The 27,037-nt window shown below is 37.3% G+C and overlaps 2 protein-coding genes, 1 long non-coding RNA gene and 1 other non-coding gene across 4 annotated transcripts; 1 reads left to right on the forward strand and 3 right to left on the reverse strand.

Annotated features, from left to right (window-relative positions):
- Positions 1-5,533: 5,533 nt before the first annotated feature.
- TRNAT-UGU lies at positions 5,534-5,605 on the reverse strand. Its single transcript has one exon. It is a non-coding gene; the product is annotated as a tRNA-Thr (tRNA).
- Positions 5,606-6,734: 1,129 nt separating this feature from the next.
- On the reverse strand, positions 6,735-11,772 carry LOC121748994 (pentatricopeptide repeat-containing protein At4g35850, mitochondrial-like). The gene is made up of 13 exons (XM_042143600.1): positions 11,613-11,772; positions 11,184-11,319; positions 10,879-11,041; positions 10,587-10,652; positions 10,396-10,493; positions 10,116-10,233; positions 9,786-9,995; positions 9,459-9,535; positions 8,273-8,366; positions 7,722-7,787; positions 7,496-7,573; positions 7,245-7,346; positions 6,735-7,107 (listed from the first exon to the last, which is right to left on the reverse strand). Exons 1-13 carry the CDS (start codon positions 11,635-11,637, stop codon positions 7,012-7,014), a joined length of 1,329 nt encoding a protein of 442 aa, XP_041999534.1. The 5' UTR covers positions 11,638-11,772; the 3' UTR covers positions 6,735-7,011.
- Positions 11,773-14,073: 2,301 nt separating this feature from the next.
- LOC121747523 lies at positions 14,074-15,234 on the forward strand. Its single transcript, XR_006039214.1, has 2 exons — positions 14,074-14,283; positions 14,889-15,234. It is a non-coding gene; the product is annotated as an uncharacterized LOC121747523 (long non-coding RNA).
- A 3,993-nt stretch (positions 15,235-19,227) lies between these two features.
- On the reverse strand, positions 19,228-25,281 carry LOC121749729 (E3 ubiquitin-protein ligase RGLG2-like). The gene is made up of 12 exons (XM_042144342.1): positions 24,874-25,281; positions 23,735-24,278; positions 21,774-21,858; positions 21,554-21,694; positions 21,353-21,466; positions 21,179-21,276; positions 20,646-20,725; positions 20,457-20,562; positions 20,247-20,374; positions 19,936-20,128; positions 19,750-19,806; positions 19,228-19,659 (listed from the first exon to the last, which is right to left on the reverse strand). The coding sequence occupies exons 2-12, from the start codon at positions 24,218-24,220 to the stop codon at positions 19,579-19,581; spliced, it is 1,569 nt and encodes a 522-aa protein (XP_042000276.1). The 5' UTR covers positions 24,221-24,278; positions 24,874-25,281; the 3' UTR covers positions 19,228-19,578.
- Positions 25,282-27,037: the final 1,756 nt, after the last annotated feature.

A 27,037-nucleotide genomic window follows, 5' to 3' on the forward strand; every position in this document is an offset into this window, starting at 1 on the left:
GATGTTTATTTCATCAGACCAAAGACGAGTCCGGTCAAAGATGTTTATTTCATCAGACCAAAGACGAGTTCGGTCAAAGATGTTTATTTCATCAGACCGAAGACGAGTCCGGTCAAAGATGTTTATTTCATCAGACCAAAGACGAGTCCGGTCAAAGATGTTTATTTCATCAGACCAAAGACGAGTCCGGTCAAAGAAGTTTACTTCATAAGACCGAGGACAAGTACGATGAAATTTTTTCGCTAAGCTGTAAATACAGTGTTAGAAGCGAAAACAAAATTTCATTTTTCAAATCTTGTTCGGCATACAACTCAGCTACCCTACAAAATGGCGTTACGCTATTACAAAGGACTATTCTACTGTCCAGGGTTGCTGAAGTTAAGCCACCTATCTGCAAAATCCTCTGGAAGCCGAGTTCGGTTGTTCCGAGCAGATGAAGAGTAAGCAGGTCGACGAGATGCTATCCTCGACCCAACGCCTCTTCCCCGAGCCCGAGAAGTCCTAACACCTCGGCGATGAAGAGTCTCTGCAATAATCATCTGCTGATCTTGCTCGCTCATAGTCACAACTCCTCGGCGAATTTCAGTCCGTCCCTGTCTTGACGATTCCGGTTGCTCCTGAGCCCGTTCTCGTCTTGACGTTTCCGGCTGTTCCGGAGTTCGTTGTTGACTGGAAGTAGGATTTTGAACAAGGGAACCAGAGGCTTGATCTGGAGTGCGAGCATCTGTTGGCACGACATGCCGAAGGAATCTTTCTATGGAGGGGCGCCGAGAAAGAACAATGTCGTACCGAGAAGCCCAGCGCCGTAATGATTTCACAACTTGTTGGCAAGTCGAGCTCTCCAGCGCATTGTTCCTCCGGAGTACATGATATTCCTCCCATAGTTCGTCAACTCGACTCTGAACATCTGATATGGTCAATCCCCCGCGCACACGGATGTAATCCTCGTACGCAGTCCTCTCAGCAACGGTCGTATTCAGCTCGGCCTCCAGATCCTTCTTATCGGACTCTAAGTCCTTATTATCGGCCTCCAGCTTCACTAAACGAGCCAGAAGCTCGTCATTCTTCGTCTGATCGGCTATAGCTCTTTTCTCAGCTTCGTCTAAAGCCGAAGAGTACAGCCGTTTCCAGTGAAGTATCTCCATCTCCTTGAGTACAAAGCAGCTATATTAGTTCGGCAGCTGTACCGAGCAGATAGTAAAATACAACAGGAGTAAAGGCGAGTACGAAAAGCTATACGAAGACAAGTGTAGAGAATTTTTCATTCACAAGGAAAAATTTTTACACTAGGAGGGCTTCAAGGCCATTTTACAAAGAAGAAACTAGACTAAGAGAAGGGAGACGAAATCATACTCCGCCAGCTTCGTCTCCGGCTCCTCGCTCTGGTTCAGCTTCTTTCTCCTGAGCTACCTCAGCCTCGGCCTCGCATCCTGCCGGCCTCGCCTCCGCCTCCTGATCGGCTTCCTCCTCTGGATGCCCGGCTCGCTCGACTTCGGCCTCCGGCTCCAGCGGCTCGGCTTCACCCTCTCCGTTGTAAGTCGAAGCGGGTGAAACGGGTCCCACGGAGGCAAAGATAGCCTCCAGGTTCTCGTCCCGATCAGCTCGACAACTCCGGACTCGGTCTGCAGAAAGCAGGACCGAGGATGAAGCGAGCTCCTCAAGGAGCGGCAGATTCTGAAGCCGAGCTGCTATCTCTCGGCTGTACAGAGGCAGCACGACGTCGGGCCCCTGCTCGCCCTTATCGGCAATTAGCCTTACCAGACTACCGACAAAGGCCGAGAACTGGCTGCTCAAAAGAGTCTCTCCGTGTAGGCACGGAGACCCTCTCCTTGGGCAACCACGGCGGCAGCATCCCTCCGTTTCGTCTGCTCTCGCTGGATGACGAGCTGGTTTTTGGCAAACTGAGCTTCATCCTGGGCCGAAATCCTAGCAGCCCTGGCTTTCTCAAAGTTTGCCTCAGCCTGCTCGGCCCGGTGACAAGCAGCCGCCAATTTCCTCTGCATCTCGGCATAGTCGTTGGACGCTTTGGAGAGTTCGGCGGCGACGAGCTTGGAGAGCATATCATTCCTCTGAAAATGGATAAGGAAAAAAGTTAACAGAAGGCACCAAAAATACAGGACAGAAGCCAAGCCAAGCCAAGGAATCAAGAAGACAATTCACCTCGGCGAAGTCCGTGGGCCATAGAAATGGCTCACAGATATGCTCCGAAGGAGGCGCCAAGACCATGTCTTTCTCTGGCGCTCTCGGGGGCTTCTGGGTCTTCCCCTTCCTACTTGCCGAAGTCGACTCCGGCTTCTTTGGACCCGAAGAGGTCTTTTGCCTCTTCGGATTCTTCTCGGCATCAGGCGCCGAGCTGGTAGCCTTCTCTCTCTCCGGCTCCACAAGCTCGGAGGACTTTCTGATAGCCTTATTCAACATGAACACTGCCAAAAAGCAAGAAAGCAAAGTCAGATTTTCTTCGTTAAAGCAGTAGAGCATAAAGATAAAGAGAAATCCTCACCCTCGGCCTCTTCGTCCGAAGACGAGATGTCGAACACGACGTCGCCCTTGACGAGCTCAGACTCCGTGTATTGTTTCCTAACTATGGGAATCTTGTTGAGCTCGCCATCGAGCTCGTCCAACGGTTCAGGCCGAGGGTGACGGATAACGGACTCCGGCCCTCTCCAGGGAAAACTAGGAGCCGCGGTCCTATCATAGTAGAAGAAGCGATTTTGCCACTTCGGCCACTTCGTTTTACAAAAGGCCCTAAAGGGCTGTAAAGGGATCAAGTAAAACCAAGACCCCTTCCTCTTAAATTGAAAGAATTTAAGGATCGCCTTCAAAGACAAATCCCTTCCTAACCTACGGAGTTCGGCAGCGAAGGCCGACAAGTGCCTCCAAGAGTTCGGAGTCACCTGGCCTAAAGGAAGCTGAAAAAAATCTAGTAAATCTATAAAGGCAGAAGGGAGGGGGAAACGAAGCCCGCATTCTAAGCAGGCCTCGTACACGGTGACGTAACCCTCCGGCGGGGAGTCAGCCCTGTGATCACCGTCAGGTACCACCGCCTTCCCCCCAGGAAAAGAGTATTTTTCGTAAAGGGATATCACAGTATCCTTACTCAAGATACTGTGAAAATACTCTACGGTCTTCTCCCCGGATTCTTTCCGGCTAGAAGACCCCTTACCCCCTTTCCTAACGCTACCCGACTCCGAAGAAGAAGAAGAAGACATTTTTCTTACTTTTTGAAGGTGAAGATAGTCTGAAAAAATTCTTGAAAGCGGAGAGAGAATTTTCGCAAGAAAGAGAGTATAGAAGACGCAACAGCAAAAGTGCTTCAATGATGAAGAAAGAGCGTATTTATCAGATACGGGAAAGATTTCGAAATCGTTGCGCCGTTTCGAATCCCACCTTTTCAGGAATCAACGGCCGGATTTTACTGTCGCATTTAATGCAGGCATGCGCTAGGCACGTCCCCTGACGTCAGCCTCCCCCTTACCGTTATCCAGAATGCCGAAGTGACTCACCTCGCCGAAGTGATCCACTTCGCTTTTCGGGGGGGGTAGTGATGGGGTACGAACTAAACCCTAATGGCAAGCCCAATAACAGTGACGGCCCATCAGCCCAGAGCCCAAGAAAGAGTATCTGTTCGGCACCAAAGAGTTCGGCACGACCAAAGAGTTCGGCACGACCAAAGAGTTCGGACTCAGCCTACAGCTCGGTAAAAGCCGACCAGTCAAGCTCTCCTCTCAGATCGGCAAGAGCTGATCGGTAAAGTCCAGCAGTTCGGTCTCAGCATTCGACCGAACTAGGAGTTGGTGGACTCACGAAAGGCCTCCACGACCTCCACTATACCCACGATCTATTTAGTGGTATGAAGCAGTTATTGAGCAGTTATTGCTCACCCACGATCTTGTTAGTGGGGCTGCAAACCACGATCCTAGTTCAATGTATAAATAGAACTTAGATCTGATAGAAAAGGGTTAAGCTCTCTAGAGATAAAAGCATATAGCAAGTCTGTGTTGTAAGCTGTAATCCCAGATCAAGCAATACAATCTTGCCCTCCCTTCTTCCCGTGGACGTAGATTTACTTCAGTAAATCGAACCACGTAAATTCACCGTGTCGTAATTTATTTTTACGAGCATTCATCATCATCAATAATTCGCGGATTCATCACATACTAAGATTCTTCTCAAACAATTTTAATATACACTGCAGAAGGGACTGTTGATCTCAACTCTTAGCTGCTACTACATAGTACATAGCTGAATTAAACCCTTTTGTAACAGATAATACCCACACAAAACACACCGAAGGTACTTCATCCACATACATAGCTCGCACATCTTCTCATAGTCAAAAGTTTGACGAATGAACAAGCCGCTCTGTCCAAGTCCAACAAAGTATCAACTACAGATAAACATATCCCCTGATTCCTAAATCATTATAATGTGTTTAAAGTGACTTTCGAGACTAGATCAATTCCCATTCCCCAGTTAGAGCATATCCATGTGGTCTAATACCTTCCAATTCGGATCCTTTAGATTTTCTACAATAACTTTTTGATATATATTTTTCTTAAATTGCAGTAGGAAACTGTGTCACATCAAACACCTTCGTCTAATAACGTGCTATGGTCATACTGAGCTAATTTCTCACCAATCTACATCCAGTCAGCAGATTACTCCCAACATAAATCAGCTCAGAACATAAACAAGCGGTAACTATCCACCTAAAGTAAAGTAACTCGGTAAAAATCCGTGATGTATAGGAAATCAATAAAAAAAAGGAACGCAGAGAATTCTCTGTTGCACATCCATTTCCACAGAAAATGCAAACAGATATCACCACAAAATGTACTAATTATTGATGTCATTGGTTAAGATGGACTGGACTAATGTGCCATCAATGGTGGATAACGCTAACAAAATAATCGAGAATCCGAAGACGAATCTGGAAAGGTCAGAAAAAACGGAAAATGACACAATATATCTCACCGAAACGGCGAAATAAACGGAATTACGTCTTCGTCTTCCTCCTCAGCCGCTTCCTAAGCTTCTTCAGCTTGTGCTTATTCATCTTCTTTTTTCTCTTCTTCTTCACACTATCAGCTCGTATCACGTTGGAGCCATCCGCTTCGCCATCGGATTCGGGTCGGATCAACTTTGATAGGGAAAGCGGGTTGAGAAGAAACTCGAATGAGAAAGTCGGGTAAACTTGGGCGAAGAAAGGATTCTTGGGAATGAACTCTGGGGTGGGATCATTAGGTTTGGGGATTTGGGTGGGAGCAAAAGGAGAAGGGGGTTTGTGGAAATGGGTGAAGAATGTGGAAGCGGGTCGGGTTTGGTTCCGGATCAGCTTCTGCAGAGTTGAAGACGCCATTTTAGAGCGGGAGAATTTGCAGGAGTCAGTTCATTAAGGGGATCGGGAACATATTTTCATGGATTAGGGTTTTTGGAGGGGATTGAAACTGAAAATGGAAACCGAAGGAGGAGAGAGAGAAGTGTTTATTTGTAATTTTCTAAAATCATTTTTCAAAAATTTTGTTCAAAAGAATGCCCCCATGCAGGATCGAACTACAGACCTTCAGTTTACAAGACTGACGCTCTACCACTGAGCTATAGGGGCTGCTTGTTGATTTACATTTCATTTTTGAAAATTGATCTTCCATTATTGATATCAGTGTTATAGATTATGCAAGACGATTGCGGCACAGTATAGAATAGTGATATCATCTTCGTAGAAGATACTCGCCGGGCCTTTGACTAATGTAAAACGCACTTGGAGTACATCAAAAGCACGCTCCACATCCGCGCAGCCTCTTGCCGATCACACATACCTTCATTTAACTAATTAATTAAGACTCATGACATTTTCAAATTCTCTATTTACAAATCAAAGCCACTTACTCAGTGTATCTAATTAATTAAAATGGTATTTTCTCTATAATGTCAGATAGATAGAGTAAGATAGATTTAGAAGTTGTACAGCCTTTTCACCTTCCCAATAACTCTTTTACTCGACGAACAATCTTTTTTCAACTTCTACATCCTTTTTCAACTTCAATAAAATTATATGCATAATCACGTATACTTAATTTGGAATTTAGACCTAATGTAACTACTAAAAATTTCAAAATCACTTGACAGTAGTAGAATCACCTTAATCCAAAATACAACACAAATTAAATAAAATAATTATTAATTAACGAGATATCAGAAAATCAAAAGGAATGCAACCTCAAAACATTAAAAACGCATCAAGAGGAATTACAATTTGATTTATACCCCTTCGACATCCGTCTAACTTTTGATCGACACAATATTAATTGAAATGTACAAATAAATTGGTGAAAAAAATGAAATGTGTATTCCACTCTTATAAAATATGATGGTGTGTTTCAAATTCAAAAAAATTAATACATAGATTTTCAAATTTTAAATCATACTATCATTTTCTAATAATATGATTCATTTCAATTTTATTTTTTAGTAATGAAGTGACGTCTATTTTATTGAACTTGACATGTCATCTAGTCTTATATTTTGTTCTATTTGAAGTTAATTAGCTCATATCAATACATCGATTTAGTTGGAATCTAGTTGGAATCTACTTGATGTATGTGGACGCTTACTACCAATGTCCTTAATAAGCATAAAACCAGTCGAGAGAAAGAAGATAAACCAAATGCTTTATTCCATTTTTTTTACCAAATCATAGCATATTGGACCTTCAAAAAAACAAGTAAATTACTAAGTTAATTTGACATATGTTCTCCTCGGGCGTGCAGCTTGATGATAGAACAGTACACATACATCATACTCCATACAGAATCAAAGCATCACTTTTGCGACGCACATTTCAAATTGCAATTTTAGGCTTACACTGAAATCATAACAAGCCCCTCAATGCAAAATAGCAAGAAAGCACCTGCCTATAGGAATTATTCAACTACAAGAAAACCATCAAATCAAGAAGATAAAACTCATGTTGCTGAATCCTAACCCAAAAATTAATTTCATCATTGAGTTTATCTATCTTCCACCTCCTGGTCCAGCTCTAGCTTTAAGATTGTTAAGAGTCGTGGTAACCAACATTAGTCGTGGATCATCTTCCGGTATCTCTCTTTCCTGAAACACGAGCAGAACTGATAAGAATCCCAACGTTATTCAAGGATCATAAGCTATAAAGGGTGTCTTTGTGGTTCCAGCAATGTGAATTTCATTATCATGTTCTGTTTCACAGGGGAAATAGTATAAGAACTCACTTTCAGCCCTTTGTGATATGCTTCGACAGTAGGGAGCAAAGGGGTCATTTTACGAGATTGCATCATATCCCACAACATGTTGGCAACAGTGTACCCGCCGGTCTAATAGAACAAAAGAATAGAAAAAAAAAAAGAAATTAGTCTGGACAGGAAGAGCTGGGGCAAAACAGCATGCAGTTATAGACAAACAGAACAAGAATTGTGAACAGAAGATTGCTAACAGAAATTATTGTTTTCATTTATTTGCTAACCTTTTCACCAGATGCAGCTAACAGGAGATCATTTGCCATTTTGAAACTCAAAAACATGCCCCTGTTATTGAGATCAACCTGGATGACGAATGAACAATAAGTTAGAAACTTTATTCACCACTGAAAACTGATATCAACTAAAACTGTGGGTGCTCCACTCATCTACAAATTGAAATTGAGAAGGCATATGGATGACTTATTAGTAGTTTAGCAAGCTATAGCATACAAGAATGTCTTGAGCAACTTGCATGCCCCTTTCTGTATACCCAACCATCACTCCTTCTGCGAGAGTCTGCATGGCAGGAAAAGTTGAATCATTAACCAATTTATTTGGCTTATAACTGTAGGAAGATGAACAAGTTTTCAAGCATACTGCATATCAGTGAAAAGAATATGCTATAACACATTATTGTAACCAAAAGCTCAGGGAATAAACAACTACTACTAAAAAGACAGCTATAAGATAAATTTCATGATTTATAGACTTTGCAACCAAGCTTTATTGCAAGATATAGATTTGTTTTGGAGTTCAGACACTCATTAGATTTCAACAGTATGCCCAATTCAGCTAGTAAACTACAATCTGACTAGGTAAGCCATCGGGTCTATGAAATTTAGCAATCAAACTAGTTTACTTCTACAGAAACTCAGCAAAATTAATTGACTACTTTCTGTTTCAACATTGTTGGTGTGACATAATGAATAAATTGGCTGCAGCACAATGCACTCTGAGATGAACATATCTGGTTGAAGAAAGGGGTATGCTTAAGAACTCACCGAAAAAAGTTCTACCATCGGGACTCTGTTTGAATTCATGTACTCTTCAAAAATTTTCAACCCACGGTCCAAGTCCCCAACAGAAAGAACGCACCTGCATTAGGATAAGCATAGATGCTAAAACAGGTCAACATCTGAAATCAGAGGACACGTATCTGTCTTACACACGAGCAGTGCGTTTTTGTAGCCAAGATAGCAGGTATGATTAATGTGATAAAACAGATCAACTAATTATTAGGTTGGTTGGTGCTTTAGAGCATTTTTCTTTCTGTGATATTCCACATCAGGATTATTAGGATTATTAAGTTATTTGCTCACATTTGATTGTTAAATTTGTTAAATATAAATATTATGTTGTTCACCTACTTAATTTATCAACCCAAAAGGCCATATACATATTTAACAGTGAGAAGTAAATTTGTCTAGCAAACATTAATTTGATCCACTTTTTCCCTTTTGTAACATATCATGCCCCTTCCCCCTTCCCTTTATCCAACATTAAGCTGGTTTAATTATGAGGCTTCCCAGTATCAGTAAAGAGCTCAACATTTTCCTATCAAATCAAAGCATGGGGTTTCCAACATATTATGTTAAACAAAATGGGCTCTAGAAATAAAATTTCAAGGAGAAATATATAATGCTAAACTAAAACATCTGATCCTCACCTTTCTTCTCTAAAGATACTAACAAACTCATTGCCAAAACATTCTTCATGTGTCAAAGATACAATACTAGTTATAAGACTTAGATGTAAATATAGGCAGCTTTATTTTTTTAATCATGTGAAATGACATTTTCCATAATAAAGCTTAAAAGTCCTTCGGTTCCATCTCTATAAGGATCTTGGTGAAGTTAATTCAAGTGTTCCAGAGTTCAACTTCAGATTCACCTCCTAAAATCAGAGTTTACATTATACTACATACGTAAAATATCTTGTCGCCGAACTCCTATTTTTTCAAATTAATCAAAACCTTTTCAATGAAAAATGAGATTAGAAAGGTGGCTGAAGAAGCTCAAACTTCAAAATATGTGGCCATTTACAATAAGTCCATTCTATATGCATATGTGGCGTTAAAGGTCGAACATTATCAAAAAGCTAGAAACTTAAGATAACAATTAGATGAGAATCATGAGATTTTCAATACCGAATCTAAAGTTTTTAGGGGGACAGTCAATTGTCACAAACCTCATAATTTGCATCAGTATATAGACATCAGGAGTTTTTCCATCCTTCTCTAGCATCTCCAGAAGTTTGTCAGTAGCCTGCCAGGAATGAATAGTCAACCTAAATGTAAGTGAAGGAGAAGATAAGAAATACTCGTAAAGAGCACTTTCTGGTGAACTTTGCCCGTAATCCAGAAAGAGCACAATATATGATACATGAATGCCTTAGTACATATGCTTACACTACCATTGATCAGTTAGCTATGTCTTGACTATAGAGGTACACAAAAAGCACACTTCCAAGACGGGAATAAATGTCAACGGAAACATTATATCATTCACTCATTACCTGGACATCCTTAAGGTCAGCACAAGCAAGAAATGCAACATGGTATACAGTTAACTGTCTGGCTATGAATCCAGCACGGCGATGAACATATTCCGCTGTGGGCAGATTGTATAGTTCTTCTTCAGAAATTCCCTTCATTACATTTTCAGCAATGTCTGTTGTATGATCAACTGAGGACCATCCTTTAGACTGCTCAACAAGCTCAATAATCTTGCCAGAAAAAAAGGAGCAAGATATATCTCAAATATTTTAAACTAAAAAATTGTATATATACTAATGGAATAGGAAGTATAAACCTCATAAATTTACAAGCACAAATTGTATATTTACTTTGGAAGCTGTATCACTGGAGGGAAGTGACTTGTTCCTGTGTGCAAGTATAAGTCCAGCATAGCAAAATTTGTTCAAACCAAGACCAGCAGCAGTCATATCTCGTACTATTGCATATCTGCAAGGCAATATGAAGATAATGTGCTATTAGGACATGGAAGTTATACTAAAAAGGTAAAGAATATTAAGCAAGAACTAAGAAGCCACCTGAAATGCACAAGTGCGAATGAATACATATCAACCAGGAAAAGAGAGAGAGAAATACAGACAATAATCTTACACACGGTCAACTCTTCCAGATGCTGCACATGCATGAAGTAAGCATATGAAGGTTTGTCCAGTAGGTTTCACTTCTGATCTCTTCATTTCCTCTAGAAGCTTCAGTTAAAAGGAACAGCAGCTCTTTAATTACTTTTCACTATTCTTCAATAGCACAAAGCAAGAAACAATGTATCTAAGCAGTGTCAGTACCGAAATTGCCTGATCAGAGTTATTGCACTTTCCACATGTAGATATCAAGTAGTTGTACAGAGCCACCTGATGAAGATGAAACAATTTTCATTATCATTGTTAGTAAACTGGCAATAATGATTGGCAGAAAATATCAGCATTGGATTGCCGATCTGCTGATGCCATCTTCTGCATACAAGCTTACATTGCATGTGTATTGCTCCAAGGACAATCACAGAATTAAATCCAATTTTATTGATCAACTATAATTTACAATTATAAGTGGTGGTAGAAATGGTGGGAAAGGACATACATCTGGAACCAGACCCATAGCTCTCATTTCATCGCGGAAAAAGAATGCATCTTGTATTCGAGCCCCTTTCATTGTCCCTATAATAAGTGAGTGAAATGTGTCCCTCTCTGGCTTCACTCCATCCAGCATCATATCATCATACACATCCCTCAGCAAATAATTCCTGATACTCGAAAACCATACCCAGCATTGTCAAATACTACGAAACAAAATGTAAAAACTTTTGTTCTCATTCAACTTGAAATGAAAAGTGCAGCATACGGAATCTAAAAAACTGTTGAAACAGGGTGCAAAAAGAATCGAACCTTCGCTGAGCAGTGAGCGAGCCTATCACAGTATTGTATCCAGGCTCATCGCTGGCATAATTTCGCTTCGCATACTCCTCCGCTGGTGCACAGAAATTACGACGCCCTAACGCCCTAACCACAGCACGATGGTTTCCTGAAGCCACAATAATCCAACGAACCAAATAATTAAAATGAAAAATCGAAACTCTACCAATCCAATCCGAAGTAGATGCTTACATACACATTTATATTTATTGTTTTCATCCAACACCTAATGGACTACAGGATCTCCACCATCCACTATCTATATAGACTATCAATCGCAAACAGATATGAATACATTCAAATTCCAAATCTGTACTAAACACTGCCCACTGAATGCAATTCAGCAGATAATTACATAAAAATTTGGATGTACGTAATTTAGCTAGATTCGAAAATGAGCACCTGAGATAGCGCGGAGGAGCTTCATGACGGAAAGAGTAGTCGGGAAACTGAATTGAGGGTTTTGATTGCCTGGAAGAATAGGAACTGCGGTGATAAACCCTTGGGGTTGGAATTATGCAACGTGGCGCCTATACAAGATAGTTGTAGGGAGATTTTGTGCACCTCTGCTCACCCAAACTGTTTTCTTAATCGTAGCACTTTTAAGAATCGTGTTACCAGTAGCAGGCATGAGAAACTAGTAGCATTTGCCATATAAATAATGTTAATTCATGAGCTAATAACCTATATAATGAACAATAATGAAAGTCTTAAATCACTGAATTATAAGTACTAAGCAGTATATTAAACTGTGTCACATCAATAAATCAACTTATAACTTGATGATTTGATGAAAGTAAAGTTTATAAATTATGAATTCTAATTGAAAAAAACTTATTCCTACTCCTCACTGTGAGTATGAAAAAACAGAGTACCTCAGCATCTTCTATAATTGAAAGAGTGATAAATTTCTTAATCTATTTAAGAAGCCCATAGGCAGTATAGGGGTTGGGCCGAAAATTTAAAAAAATATATATATTGTACTATAATTGTAGAAATTTATTATGCAGTGAAAAATTTCCTTCCTAGTCATGTTTTTTCTTCGAATTTAAAATTTTACATGTTAAAATTTTGTGTTGGAAATTGTTGTCTATCTTCTTCATATTTTTGTAACTTTTACGTGAACTATAGACATTCTAAAATTGCTCATGGTTTGGTTAATAGTGTAGTAATTAGCTTATGGATCATAGAGTACTAAGAGTAGTATATGTATGCCTTATAGTTGGAATTAGGTGGAGTGTTTAAGATACAATTAGTGTTGAATTTGTTGACTAAGAACTTCTATTGTTAGTAGTTTAGCTCAAATTTGATTACTTTTATCTTCTTTGAGATCCATGAATGTTCATATATATGTTATCATGCTAAGCCAAATTTATGAAATAAAATAAATTTTGATTGGTTAAATGATTTAGTGGTATACAACAAACGAGAAATTTTAGCCTCACAAGTTTAACTTCGTGAATCCTAAAGTTGTGAAGATTTTAATATTCTCATACTTTGACTGGCTCTATTGAATAATCTTCCCAACTATCTTTTGTACTCCTAATTAATTGGAAGACTACACAATTTGAATTTCACCCCTTGTTCCTTATAAGAACACATCTGCACTAGCTTGTATTTGTATCTCTTTGCGTCAAAAGCATAACTTCAAACCTTTTTCATTCATTCCATAATTCAATCAAAAAAACACAAATTGCAAAGTGCATCATTACTAGAGAAGCTGATGGTTAATTGCAGAGAGAGGTATAATTAGAAAATACTACTACTACTACAAAAAAAAGCAAAATTGTGAAAGCTTTATTTAACTAAGAATAGGTGACAAGAGGAGTAATGGGATGGTTGATTGATGGAGTTGGATTGATTTGTGTGAACAAATAATTCCCAGCAAAGAGATACCCAAAATGAGTCCTGCTTTCCTTCAACCTCACCCAAATATTTCTCCACTCTATCTTCATTCCCACTAAATTCTTGCATCTCGCCATCTTCACTCTCACTTTCCTCCTCATCCTACATTTCTTCCATGATCTCTTCCTCGCGCCTTCGCAGTTCAACACCGTCTCTTGTTTAAGCCTTTGGTAAGAGGGCCCTGCACCTGACCACCCCATCATCACACTCACACACCTTATTTTTAACAAGTTGAGAGGATCAAGAATATACATACTTCAAATATGGGGTAAATTTGGGTATTATATAGCAATATTCGAGTTTGTGCATGCACATGGAATTCCATCTAGTATGCTAATGCTTCCATTATATCAGAATTAGGTGTTAGGTTTGTAGCTTTATTATGGCAATTGATTGCTACCAAAAGCTATCACTCTCTATTTATTGACTGCTTTTTCTTGGTGAAAAGGGTAGAGGTCAATTGCTAGCTACTCTTTTTTTCATAAATTATGAAACAAACACCTTAGTTCTTTGCAAGTGTTTTCCTTTTTTTTTTTTTTTTGAGATTCAAGTGATGAACTAAACGCATACTATCAGCACAACTCAAACTATTCTATCTATTTGAAAAACTGATTAACACCTTGATCAGAATTGAACTAATAACCTTTCCCTAAAGAGAGACTTGTGCCCCAACTTTGCTTGACAAATTCAAATTTTGGGTGATTTTAGAAAGAAAATAAAAACTAAACGGATGACCTTTTTTTTGTATTATACCAACCGGGGCACACTATGGTTCCACCATAGATAGGATAACAACATAACACCAATATACACCGTTAGATCCGGAAATCCAATGCCCAAGATTAAATTTCGCGAACACAATAGAGATTGCTGTCTAGTGTATTAGGCATTGCTGTCGTGGGCATTTAAGTCATTTCATATATTTGAAATAAAATCAAATTGGGGATATCCCCCAAAAATAGCTCCACTCTCCAAATCCCTCTCTCTCTCCCACACAACGATATTCACAAATTGAGAGAACCCAAATTCACTAAATCCCGCCGCCTCCACCTGTACACCGTGAATCTTTGATTTCCAGCCACCACTGCATCGTGAATCGCGAGATTTACCGCTAATTTCAGGAATTCTGATCGCCTACAACAACTAAACGGCAAAACCAGTCCACAATGTATGTTAATCGGATTTCGTTTGGTGTTGATCGAAATAGGTTTCGAGAATGTTACTCTGTTTGTGTATGCAGATTTATGTATGTGTTTATCGATTTTTGTTCACGATTCCTTGATGTTGCTGTGAGATTTAAGTATTATTCATTCAATTTATGCCTTGTTTAATGTTGTTTGGTGTTTGTTTGCTAAATTTATTGTTTAGATCTGAGGTTTTTGCGAGATTTTTGTTTATGTTTTGGAAAACTTAGGAACTGAGATTTTGGTTGGTTGTGATGTGCATCTAGGAATTCCAGTTTCATATATTTTATCTTTTACGAATTTGTATAGTTGCATGCCCAAACAACAACTGAGTTGTGCTAGTTATATACATGATAATAATATTGCAGTATTGTTGATTACATATTGCAGTGCATCATTTACAATATTGCAGTATTGTTTATCACCAAATATTGCAGTGCATCATTTACAATATTGCAGTACTACTAATTATATATTGCAGTGCACCATTTACAATATTGCAGTATTGTTTATCACCAAATATTGCAGCGCATCATTTACAATATTGAAGTATTGGTTATCATGATGGAAATACTCTTTTTTTTTATAGTTTTGGTGAAAGTAAATAAGGGGGTGAAGGCCGGAATTGTTTGCGAATGTCATGGATACTTAAACTTGAAGCAGAAGAAGGATATTATAAAAATGGCTTCGATGCCCCACTCAACTTCAAAATGAACTACATACCTCGTCAGGAGAAGAAAAAGAAGGGACTGATAGATGTGGAGAAGATGGTCGCGGACTACCACAAACCATGACCAATGAATGAACTCTTGGTGTTTTGAACATGAATTCTGATTTGGTTGATATTTTTTTTGGTAGCTACTTGTGCTGAAACATAGTGGTTTTATTTTGGCCAAGAAAATATTAGTGACGTAATTTGAATTGATTTTTTTTTCGCAATTGTTTTGATGTCTTTTACTTATACATGCTTATGATTAAATCTAGCTAAGGAATAAGTCACAAAGTTATGCATCAATTAGTTATTTGGTGCACTACAACTCATATAGCGATGTACTGCAATCTCGACACAAATAAAATTATTCTCGTCAACAAACATTAATTACTTAAATGGAATGCAACCTGGGAACAATGGTATAAAATTAATAATTAATCCTACTGTGGTGTGAAATTAGTAACTTAATAAATTGAAGCAAATAGTGTGGTCTGCAATCGTTTCATTAAACTACATCAAGAACAAAAATTATTACAATAATATGTAAACTGCAACATCGTCATGGTAATACTGCAAATATTCAATGAATAACACTGCAAAAAAATTGTGAACTAAAACTGAAACCAGCAGCGAAATTAACAACGAAATCTACAAATCGGAGCGTTCAATTACTTAGTAAATTCATGAAGTTCAATTACGTATCAAAATTCATGCAGTTCAATTACAGATCACGACTTGCATAATGAAATTCATGGATTTTAATTAACAATTCGCTCCAAAACTGTGCACAAAATTACAGATAAAATTGAGAATGGAGTCGTCGGCCAAATCAGATGAACGAGATTCAGTAAATCAAAAATTGAGTGAAATTGGAATGGATTGAGCAGTTTCGTATGGAATGGATTGAGTGAAATTGGTATGCGCATCATCATCGCGTAAAATTTCCCCAGAATTGGATGACATTTGGAGTCTGATTTGGTGAATCTGGAATGAAAAATAGTGTGATTGTTGCTGCCGTGTAACTGATTTGGGAAATAGAGTTCCAAGTTTACCCCTAAGCAATTTTTCATGATAAAAATTAAATAAAACCTGCTGCCACATGGCACCTTAACAATCGCCTAATTTCCAGATCCAAGGGTCGAGAATCGTGGTATGATGTCATTTTAATAAGTGTTGTCATCTTAACACATCCATGTACCAATATATTTAAAGAGAAAGACGTCAATGCTAGTGGTGTCTTCGAGTAATGCAAGATAGTATATGTGAATAATAAAAAAAAAACACTCAAGTAACATACCCACCCTGTTGATCATTAATAATTTGACAGGACTTTATATTTTTTATAGGAATCACATTGACATGTTAAATATAGACCATAGGGAAGTACATGTGGCAAATTCAATTTTGGTCACCCGCTTCATATTCTACTATCAATTATTTCTCCTCAAATTTGATATGTCGTACTTGATGTTTAATTTTTTTCAATTATTAACTAAGATTCACCAATGCAATTAATTAACTCTTATAATTAATTGGAATTTTTTTTAGTTAATGCAATTATTATTTGGCTTATTATTCAAAATTAGGCATAAGTATTTTTCATTACATTTTGCGTAGTAAATGCTAATTAGTTTATATTACTCATATAATAATACATTAAAATTTGATTACTACTTTGCTAGTATTAAAATAATGAAATCAATAGTAGGAAATGACAATAGGACAGGGAATTGATAAGGTCAAAACATGACATGTGCAATGATTTGATTATTAGGTTCTGTTTTAGTGTTCTGTTCATCTGTTACTTATAGGCCATAGCATAAAAGATATGATAAATTAGGTACATGTATAATGTAATATCCTCGTATCTCTATTATTTCATATATTATTGATTTCCATATATTTTCTATTTCTTAATCACTAAGTTAAATTATAGGGAGTATTATAAATATGAGTCTTTGTTATCTTTTGAAGGAATTATTTAAAGAAATACAATTATCTTTTTATTGTCTTTTACTTTTCTCTGCAATTTACTTTTTCAAAAACCCTAGTTGAACGATAGTTGGCTGCTCGACGGGAGGATCCCGCGAACGAACCAACATCTTCTCCGCGATCTCTCATAGTCATCTCTCAATACGAGTTTACTCGTATCATCTGGTGCTTTCATCGGTTCTCATCCTCTGCATTACCACCGTCTCTGCCACTGCCACGCCTCTATCCGTCAACATGTACCATCAACAACAATTCTGGGAGTTGCAATCGCTCGACCAAGGATTGCAATACGATATGTCGTCGTTTAGCGCGGCGGATCAATTACAACCCGATCCCTACCACCAGGGCCATCAATTCGACCACCACACACAACCGCCGCAGCCACGACCCCCTTCCTGTTGGGACCCGCCTTGGTATCACTTGCAGCAAGAGTACAGATCATATGTTCAAGAATCTCCAACCGACTGGCCATCTACCTGCTGGGACTTGCTGACGCCCTATCAAACATCATAGTATCACAACCGCTAATTTGAGTACCAGCCCCCACTAGTCCAGAATCAGTTTTCTCACGATGCCCTCATCGCCGGTCATTCCGGATGGTATCAACAACCTCAGCATTTGAATCCTAATATTGACGAGCAGATCGTGAATCCTTACTACCAACTAGAAGCGTACCAGCAATAGGCTGTTGACCAGCTGTCTGCGCAGCCACCCTATACGGGCTTCGATTTGCCGGAACCACCGCCATATCCGGGTTTGGAGCCTCTCGGCATGCCACAAGTTCCGGTGACGCCGAATTTGGAACCAAACCTACAGTTGGCTGCCTTGGTTTCACAGCTTGAGCACTTGACCGCAACTGTCGAGCAATTGGCGTCTCGGATGGATGCAAACAAATGCTGCCTGGGCGATCCACCAGCCGCAATGAGGCCGACGAGCCATCTCCGCACAGCCGCCCCACTGGCCGCTACAACTGTTGTCTCGTCCATGAATCTGCCCCCGCCAGCTCCTCCGTGCAGCCCCGATATCAGTGGAGATAAGGGCGAATTGTTAGATGATGACCCATTCCCACTAGCCGTGATCTCTCAGTCCAATACCATTCCAACATCGGTCCCTCATTTTGTACTTGTTGTTTTCCCCGGTTCTATAAAATTGGGGATTTCAGAGGGTGTGAAACGCGACTGCTTTAGTTCTTCTCTCGGCAAGAGTAGAGTTACAGAGAAATTTCACAATTTGGATGATATAGGTTTTAATGATGACGCGAATCCAATTGATGGTGATGTTGCAAGAATGAATCTTCGACCAACATCGCTTGACGGTGATAAACGGTGGATTCCTCCGTGCAAGGACACGTCGTGTTTGAGCATTCTGGGATGCGTGGACAAGCTTCCTATTTTAACGATGAATTTTGGCAACCACAATGGTCATCCTTTGATGATTTTTGATGTAGGTGATGAAGGGAGATGCTCTACCGTTCGGTGTGCATTTGATCCGGGAAGAGATACCTCGCCGGCTTTTAACTCTCGTCGTCGCTTCATGGTTTCCACCTTGAAGACAAGGTGAATTTTAACCGTGGGGGAGTTGATACGAGCATATCTACATAATGTCCCCATATCTCTATTATTCCATATATTATTGATTTCCATATATTTCCTATTTCTTGATCACTAAGTTAGGTTATTAGGGAGTATTATAAATATGAGTCTTGGTTATCTTTTGAAGGAATTATTTAAAGAAATACAATTATCTTTTTATTGTCTTTTACTTTTCTCTGCAATTTACTTTATAAAAAACCCTAGTTGAACGATAATTGGCTGCTTGACGGGAGGATCCCGCGAACGAACCAATATCTTCTCCGCGATCTCTCGCAGTTATCTCTCGATACGAGTTTACTCGTATCATGCACAAAACACCTTAATCACTCGTACTATAGTAAATGAGTCATGCGAATATGTAACATGTTACACTGTCAAATTTAAGGTTGTGACAACTACATTCACAATTATGACTCAACTATGTATAACCAATTACATTTATTATTACAATAAGTAGATACAATTATGTAAATGTGATAGTGTGAGATTCAGTAACTGAGCCAAGTTACAAGGAATTACTCCGTGCAATAATGTACGTTCATTATCTACATTAATACGATGCTTATTTTTTACCAAGACTTGTCACTGTTCGTCTTCTTTACTTTCAAGTATATATACAAGTAATAAACAAATTTAAACATAAATATACTTGTATAATTGTGTTTCCATTACATAGTTAACTACACACAGTTCACCAAATGTGGCCTTCACGTATAAAAAACGAGAATATACAGCAGAGAATTAACAAAAAAAAATGTATCCAAATCTGCAAATTCCGAGTAGATTTACACACAAATCTTCTTCTGAGGCAGTGAAAAAATCGAACAAGCAGTGTTTATATGATCTTTTCTTCATCATTTTCTTTGGCAACCAAAAAATGTGAAAGAGGCTATGGCTTCATTTGTACGACGTCGAGGGCCAATATAAAGAATCATGTGGTAGGGTTAGCACCGTTGCATTGGACGAGCTACTTACTTGAGGCTTCAGTAAAGCTTTATTCTTGTCTCTATCCGACTCCTGCATACCGGGCATAGCTGAAGGTCTTGTCCACACCGGCAACACGTCTAAAAATACAAGAGATTTTAGTCCAGTCCTATTGCATCTCCGTACAAATCACTGTTCCGTTAGAATTGCAGATCAAAGAAATAGATTACCTGATGACCGCAACCAAAAACCATGTCCTTCGGATTACTAAGGCATATGGGACAAATCTGCATATCGAGCTCGTAATTTAGTTCTTGATATAAATCTTGGATAGACAGAAAATGATGAGGGTAGATTTGATATTACAAAACATATGATTTGTTCTCATAGGTGTAAAAATGATTGTGCGTATTTACCTGGTGTTCGTAGTTAGAACTTGCAGCGGGAGGAGCTATAGCAGCAGGAGCAGTGTACTCGTAGTATGAACTAGAGCTGTACTGATAAGCATCTGCTGGCGTGGGTGAGGGCGTTGAATTGCCGCCAAATGCTGCTGTGCCATAGACAGGAGGAGGAAGTGCAAATCTCTCCGGAATGTTCCCTTTGCTTCCACTGAAATGCCCAAAACATGGACAAGTAATCAGAGCGTTGCAAATAGACTAAAAGGGATCGTTGCGGGTACAGACAAGATGAAGAGACACACACAAGTAAACAGACGTGAGAGAATTACCCCAACAGATTAAGCTCTATCGTTGCTTTATACTGAGTAGGGATTTCCATCAATGCTGCAAGCGCAAACTCTGTTTCTTTCCGAGTTTGTTGTGTATTTTTAGCCATAATCTCCATGAAGTTGACAAACTAAACGCTCAAATAGCATATCAGTGAAAAATATAGTACATACTAACGAATTAAAGATGTATAATCTGAAGAAGAGATTCACCTGGAAATTATCGAACTCCCTTGCAGGTATATAGTCATCAAATTCCTTCATCGTATCCCAGGGGCCATCTCCAACCCCGACCAAAACAACGGATAGAGGCAACTTGCTGCAGGTATTATAGCAACATTACTTCAACATGTTCATTCCAAAGTTGATAAACAGAATATAGCTCGTGTTTACTAATAATACCTAGCTTCGACTATTGCTTGAACAGTCTTTTGCTCCTGCGGACTCAGCTGACCATGTTGGGTATCAACACTTCTGGTGACCTAAGAAGATGACAGGATAAATGAGACGAGTACAAACAAATACAAATGACAGGATAAATGAGATGTGTAAATTAAAAATATAGTATTAAAGATCAGGAGTAAGTTAGTGCCTGCAAGTGTAGACTTGGCTGAAATCCTAACTCTTAAGAAGATAATATCAGCTTCTCACAACAATTAATAATAACCAATCCCAACATGTCGAAATATTGAAATATGTGAGCATAATATTAGCACTTCAAACAAAGATTCCAGAAAATCATATTGTGTGGAAGTCGCAACTAAAGTCTATGATTTTTTAGTCTTCAATTCTTAACTTTTTCTTCGAGCTTCACAACATTTCAGAATACGCAAAACTATATCAACATAAACATTCATTTGAAAGGAAAGAGGAATTTTTTTTACTGCAGTTCACTCACAACTACTCTACCTGAATAACGTACGAAGGTAGCATACCTGTCCATCTGCAATAATCACTAAAACATGGAACTGGCCCCGTTTCTGCTCAACAACAGTCATAGCCATTTCGATTATTGGTGCAAATGATGTTGGGCCTGCAGCAAGGTAACTGTAAGACAAAAAGATCTACAAGCTCCATACGATAGGCTAACCATGGATTAAATCGTTAACCTGCCAGCTTCAGATGTGGAACAAGTTCTCTGTAACGGCGCAGAACTTCCTCAAATCCGTTGCAATGCCTTCCATTAGGATAAAAACTAAATATATCTTGATCATGAGTTGATGCTGCCAGGTTCAATTTATACAAAGAAACAGATCACATATTGCTACAGAAACTATAGATTTAAGAAGACACAATTTATCACGTAGTACCATCGCCAAACCCATAACAAGGGATCAAATTATCGTCATCAAAAGCTGCCAAGGTTTTCCCTACAATGCTTATGGCTTGTTCGTAGGGATTCAGACCACCTCCAATGTGATGTAAGCTTTTACCATTATATGAATTCTTGCCTAAAAATGAAACCAAGTTTAGAGTATTTATCCAGAAGTTCTAGTAATGTAATTAATCTATATGGATACATAAACCTACCAGTCCATTCATTGCTCTTTGTAAAATCAATCCCAATAATTAGGTTTGAAGACTCAAGACCAGCTTGTGCAAGAGCTTCAGAAACCTGCAGAAATCAGATCTGATATTTGAATCTCCTCAACAACACTAATTCTCAAGACTCATACATACATATATATATATATATATAGGGAGATGATCAAAATAAAAATGCATTTAAATCCAGAAATGCAATATATATATATATATATATAGGGTCCTGTTAGGTTGAGATTTTTTAGCTTAATTGAGAATTGAGATGCATTTTCAGTCACTCATTTTGAAATGTCAACTGCAAGTAGATTATGTCAACTAAGGGGTATTATCGTCATTTCATTTCAATAGCCAAAATATCAAATGTCAACAACTCGTATTAAAATGTCAACAACTAAAAAAAATGTAATTTTTTTTATTTTTTTAATTTTTTTTTTAAATTTTTAAAATTTTTTTAAATTTTTTTTAATTATTTTTTTAATTATTTTTAATTTTCGCGCGATGTCAACTAGTGAGACATTATGTCAACTACGATGTGTAGCCTGCACATCAAATGTCAATAGCCCTGCACATCAAATGTCAATAGCCTGCACATCAAATGTCAACAGCTTATAGTTGACATTATATATGTGTAGTTGACATGAATTGTATATGTAGTTGACATTATATATGTGTAGTTGACATGAATTGTATATGTAGTTGACATTATATGTGTGTAGTTGACATGAATTGTATATGTAGTTGACAAAAAAAAATAAAAATTAAAAAAATTAAAAAATTAAAAAAAATAAAAAAAAATAAAAAATCGAAAAAAAAATAATTTTTTTATAAAAAATAAAAAAATATTTATTAAATAAAATGTATGATGAAATTACAAATCTGCCCTTTCATAATTAATTAATGTAAAAATATTTTCATGTGGCAAATTCTGGACCACTCATTTAATAAAAATGAGTGGCTTATAATGCATCTCAATTCTCAATTAGGCTAAAATATCTCAATTGATCACAACCCTATATATATATATATATATATATATATAGGGTTTTGATCTATGCAAAACTAGATTTAAATACAGAAACGCAGAACAATATCATAATTAGGTCACTTTTAGGTCATAATTAGGTAATTTTTAGGTCATGCTAACAAAGCATGACCTAAAACGATCTTAGCATGACATTAAACCCAAATATTATAATATGACCTAAAATTGCTTAATTATGACATTCCGTGTTTTTGGTTAATTATTGACCATTAGATCATCTAATCCTAGGGCCAAGATTTGGTCTGCATTTCTGGATTTAAACACATACTTATTTTGATCATCTCCCTATATATATATATATATATATATATATATATATATTTGTGTGTTCGTATAGGCCACGGTATTGAAAATATAAAGAAATGTGTGTTTGAAAAAATGACAATAGAAATAAAAAAAAACTTATACACACTCAACATATGGTCATTCAGATAAGAATAATTTGACCACCCCAGCTACCTCCACGTAAATCTGGCCATCAAATTGTCAGCAACTATTCATATGTCATCCCTAGTACTCAAATTATAGATATCTCAACATTTAGATGATAAGTCAAATTGAAGGAAGAATTTGATGTATCTTTCATTATTCATTTCCCAAAATGATTTTCTGAAAGTGCAACAAAGGCACATAAAAGTTGCAGATTTGTCAGAGAAATTGGACTCGAGAACTTATATAGTTCTGCCAGTCTTGTCCAAACTTTAGCTACCAAAGGTGAAAATTTCATGTGCATTTTATATGGAGATGATATTGAAGCTAAACCTCCCCAGTCTTGGGAAGGTCAGATTTTTCATCCAGCCAATTCATTTCAACGGGGAGACAAAACAGTATTCAAACATATCACACGCGATATCAGATAAAACCACCAATTCTGAGGTCTTCCACCACAGAATACCACACGTACCTCCTCTAATGAGTGATAGTTGTCAGCAATCCTTGAATACCTCTTATCAAACCTCTTGTTTGGTACATGTACTTGAGAAGTAGGCATATGGTAAGGGGCGGGAACAGGTGGTGGAGGCGCATGATCTTGGGGCGGAGCGTTGAACTGGTTAACAGGGGGATATCCTTCTGCTGCTGGATGCTGATACGGATACGCTACAGGAGGGTTATGAGGATATCCTGCTGGTGCTGGTGCTTGATACGGATACGCTATGGGAGGGTTCTGATCATCATATTGTGAACTCGATGATTCAGTGTTTATGCCATCATTCTGCCACCCTGCAGATGAACTAGAACCAGTTGTTGAAGGTTGATTCGGCTTAGGATAATTTTGTGCATACTGCGAAACCGATGCCTGAGAATAATCGTGCTGCCATCCCGAAGAAGAACTGGACTGGGTTGTTGAAGCCGGCGGCCAACTCCCCTCGCTCGAATTTTTATTTCCCATCAAGTCAGAAACTCAGGAAAAAAAATCCCCCAAAAAATTCCACAATTATCAAATCCTCCTACACCACAAAGTGAATCACAGAAACCAGTCAATTTATAATCCAAAAGTTCCGACATAAAGCATCCCAATTCCCAACCAAAAATGACAAGTCCAATTATTACAAGAGAAAATCAGGAATCAAGAAAACCTCGCAACAATAAAAATAGGATAAACCAAATTCAGCACTATTATATAGATGCCTGAGTTATTCAACAGTATACACCCTAAGAAAAGTCACAATTAAAATGTGAATTCGATAAAATTTAAAGCAAGGCGGCTTCGAGAGAGACGAAACAGCGTACTGGTAAACGGTGGATCGACACTGAAAGATCATGGAGGTCTCTTTCAAATTGCTCTTATCAAATTATACCTAATATTTTATCTGATATAACTCCATATTTATTAGATACACTCAACTCCAAAACATTGAGATAAGGACAAGAAGAGACATCGATACACGACGCAATATACACTATCTACAAAGAAACTTCCAATCTAAGCAAAAATGTGAAATGACAGTCAAAACCCATCATCTCACTCGTCTTTAAAAGGTACCAAAAACATCAAATTTGTAACTTTGGCACACTCGAACATCCTTTTCTATTCCCACTTACCGGGTTAGTCCAAGAGATAGACGAGCAGCAAAAACTAGAGACTTGGCAACTTACTTCATCGCCAGGATTCAGAATCTGTTTCGGAAAGAAAAGGGAATTTGATCCGGAATCAGAAACGAAAAGAGTTAGACTTTTCTGAAGAATTATTAGTACTTTTCTTCTGAGAAGGTTATAATTAGTATTTTAATGGATACTGGAAATGGGAAAGAGGACGGTGCATACCGAACTCGCCCATCTCCTTATATTTCCAGCCATTTTCTTTCTAACGAAACACCCCAACTCTTTTCCACGGTTTTTCTTTGTCATAAAATATGTTCCACATTGGAATTCAGTTTTCAGTCTTCAGTTTTCATTAATCTGGTTTTTGCATATTTATTTTATACTGTATTTGACAGAAAAAATGACGTAAATTTATGTGTGACTTAGATGTTCTGATTTATTTTTAACTAGTATTACACCCGTGCTATGCACGAACTAAAATAACTTAAAAATATTAATTTTAGAATGTAATTAATTAACTAAAATATTAATTTTAAAATATTAAATTTAGAATGTAAAAAAATTTAAAATTAGTTGTTTTAAAGTAAATTAATAATAAATGAGTTACAAATTGTTTGACCTTTCACATTATAATCTATTAGTAATAAAAAAGAATTTAAATCAATTGATTTTGTATTGCTGCGGAAAAATGTTACTCCATTTTTTTTTCCAGAAAAACGTTTGTTTTTAGTTTAAGTTTTAATATGGCTAGCTTAGTAAAAACAAACGAAGGAAGTTAAGATTCAGCTAAAATATAAACACGTGGAAAATAATACTTTACATTATTTTTATAAAATGAAAAAATGACTCTGACCGTGAGACTAAAAAATAAAGCAAATTTACATCACACAAAACAAAAAAAACCTAAAGAATGTATAATTACCACTTCTCCTAATGAGTTCTAAGATATTTTTTATCAAAAGCTATAATTGCACTGGTGAGACACTTCCTAGTCGAGCTTCATTTCATTGCAATATAGTGACCCTATTCAGTAAAAACCCAAACTATGAAACCTAAATCCTAAACCTTTAACTTTAAAATAAATATTAATAAAACTTAACTTTAGTAAATAAAATAATATTAATTCGTAAATTATGAAAAAAAGTATTGTAAACAACCCCAAAAGTACAATAATAAGAATAGCAAAATAAAGAAATTAAAATAATACATAGTCAATTAATGTCAATATTATATTCAAATAAAAATTAGTTCAAGTAATTATTGTAGAATTAATTTTCAAATCTTAACTGAATCCACGAATACAATTTTGTAATATATAATTAAACTTTAAATGAATAGAATTTTGTTTGAAAATTCAAAACCTAACACTAATTTAATTCCATAATTCTAGGGATAGATGCATAATTATAGTGATAGATTGTAACTAATTTAGATCTATAATACAGGTAAATATAATTCAAAATATAAAAGTAATATGATATATAGATATTATACCGAACAATTATATTGCACATGGAAAATATCCCTACCGTTTTCAATATTAGTACTACAATTTTGCATACAAATGTTTATATCCTAAATTCATTAAAATAAAACATTGCTAAGCTTGCAGCCCTTCCTCTTCTGTTTATGCAGTCCTCCCTCTTCTCTCTATGTTATACCATTGCCTCATCTTTATCTTGCCAGCAGAATATTCACCATCAAATCCTTTGGAAGTGCTTCCGTCGTTCTTCTATATCGGTTTCTTTTTCTTCCCCTTCCGAGCCTTCCATTCTTAATCTATATTGTTTCCTGAGATAAATGATAAACACTTTTTATATTTATAAAATAAAATAAAATATTGACATTCGAATACAATTTCAGAAAATAAAATGTATTCGTAACAGTGTAACCCCCCCCAAAAAATGAAATTTCGAATAAAACAATTGACATAGAAACAATAGGAGTTAAATCCATTAAATTCATAGAACTATGGAATAATATAACTCTATATGTATGTACACAATCTTCTCAATTTTGGAAATGAAAGATTGAATAGAGATACAACGTAATCATTGGATTTTAACAAATTAACACAATCATGAAGAAAATAGAGTGCATAAACTGATGAGAGCGAATTTTGGATGCAAAACAAACTTTAATAACAGACAAAAGAGGAAAAACA

Source organism: Salvia splendens, chromosome 9 (genome assembly GCF_004379255.2).
Source record: "Salvia splendens isolate huo1 chromosome 9, SspV2, whole genome shotgun sequence".
Taxonomy (NCBI): domain Eukaryota; kingdom Viridiplantae; phylum Streptophyta; class Magnoliopsida; order Lamiales; family Lamiaceae; genus Salvia; species Salvia splendens.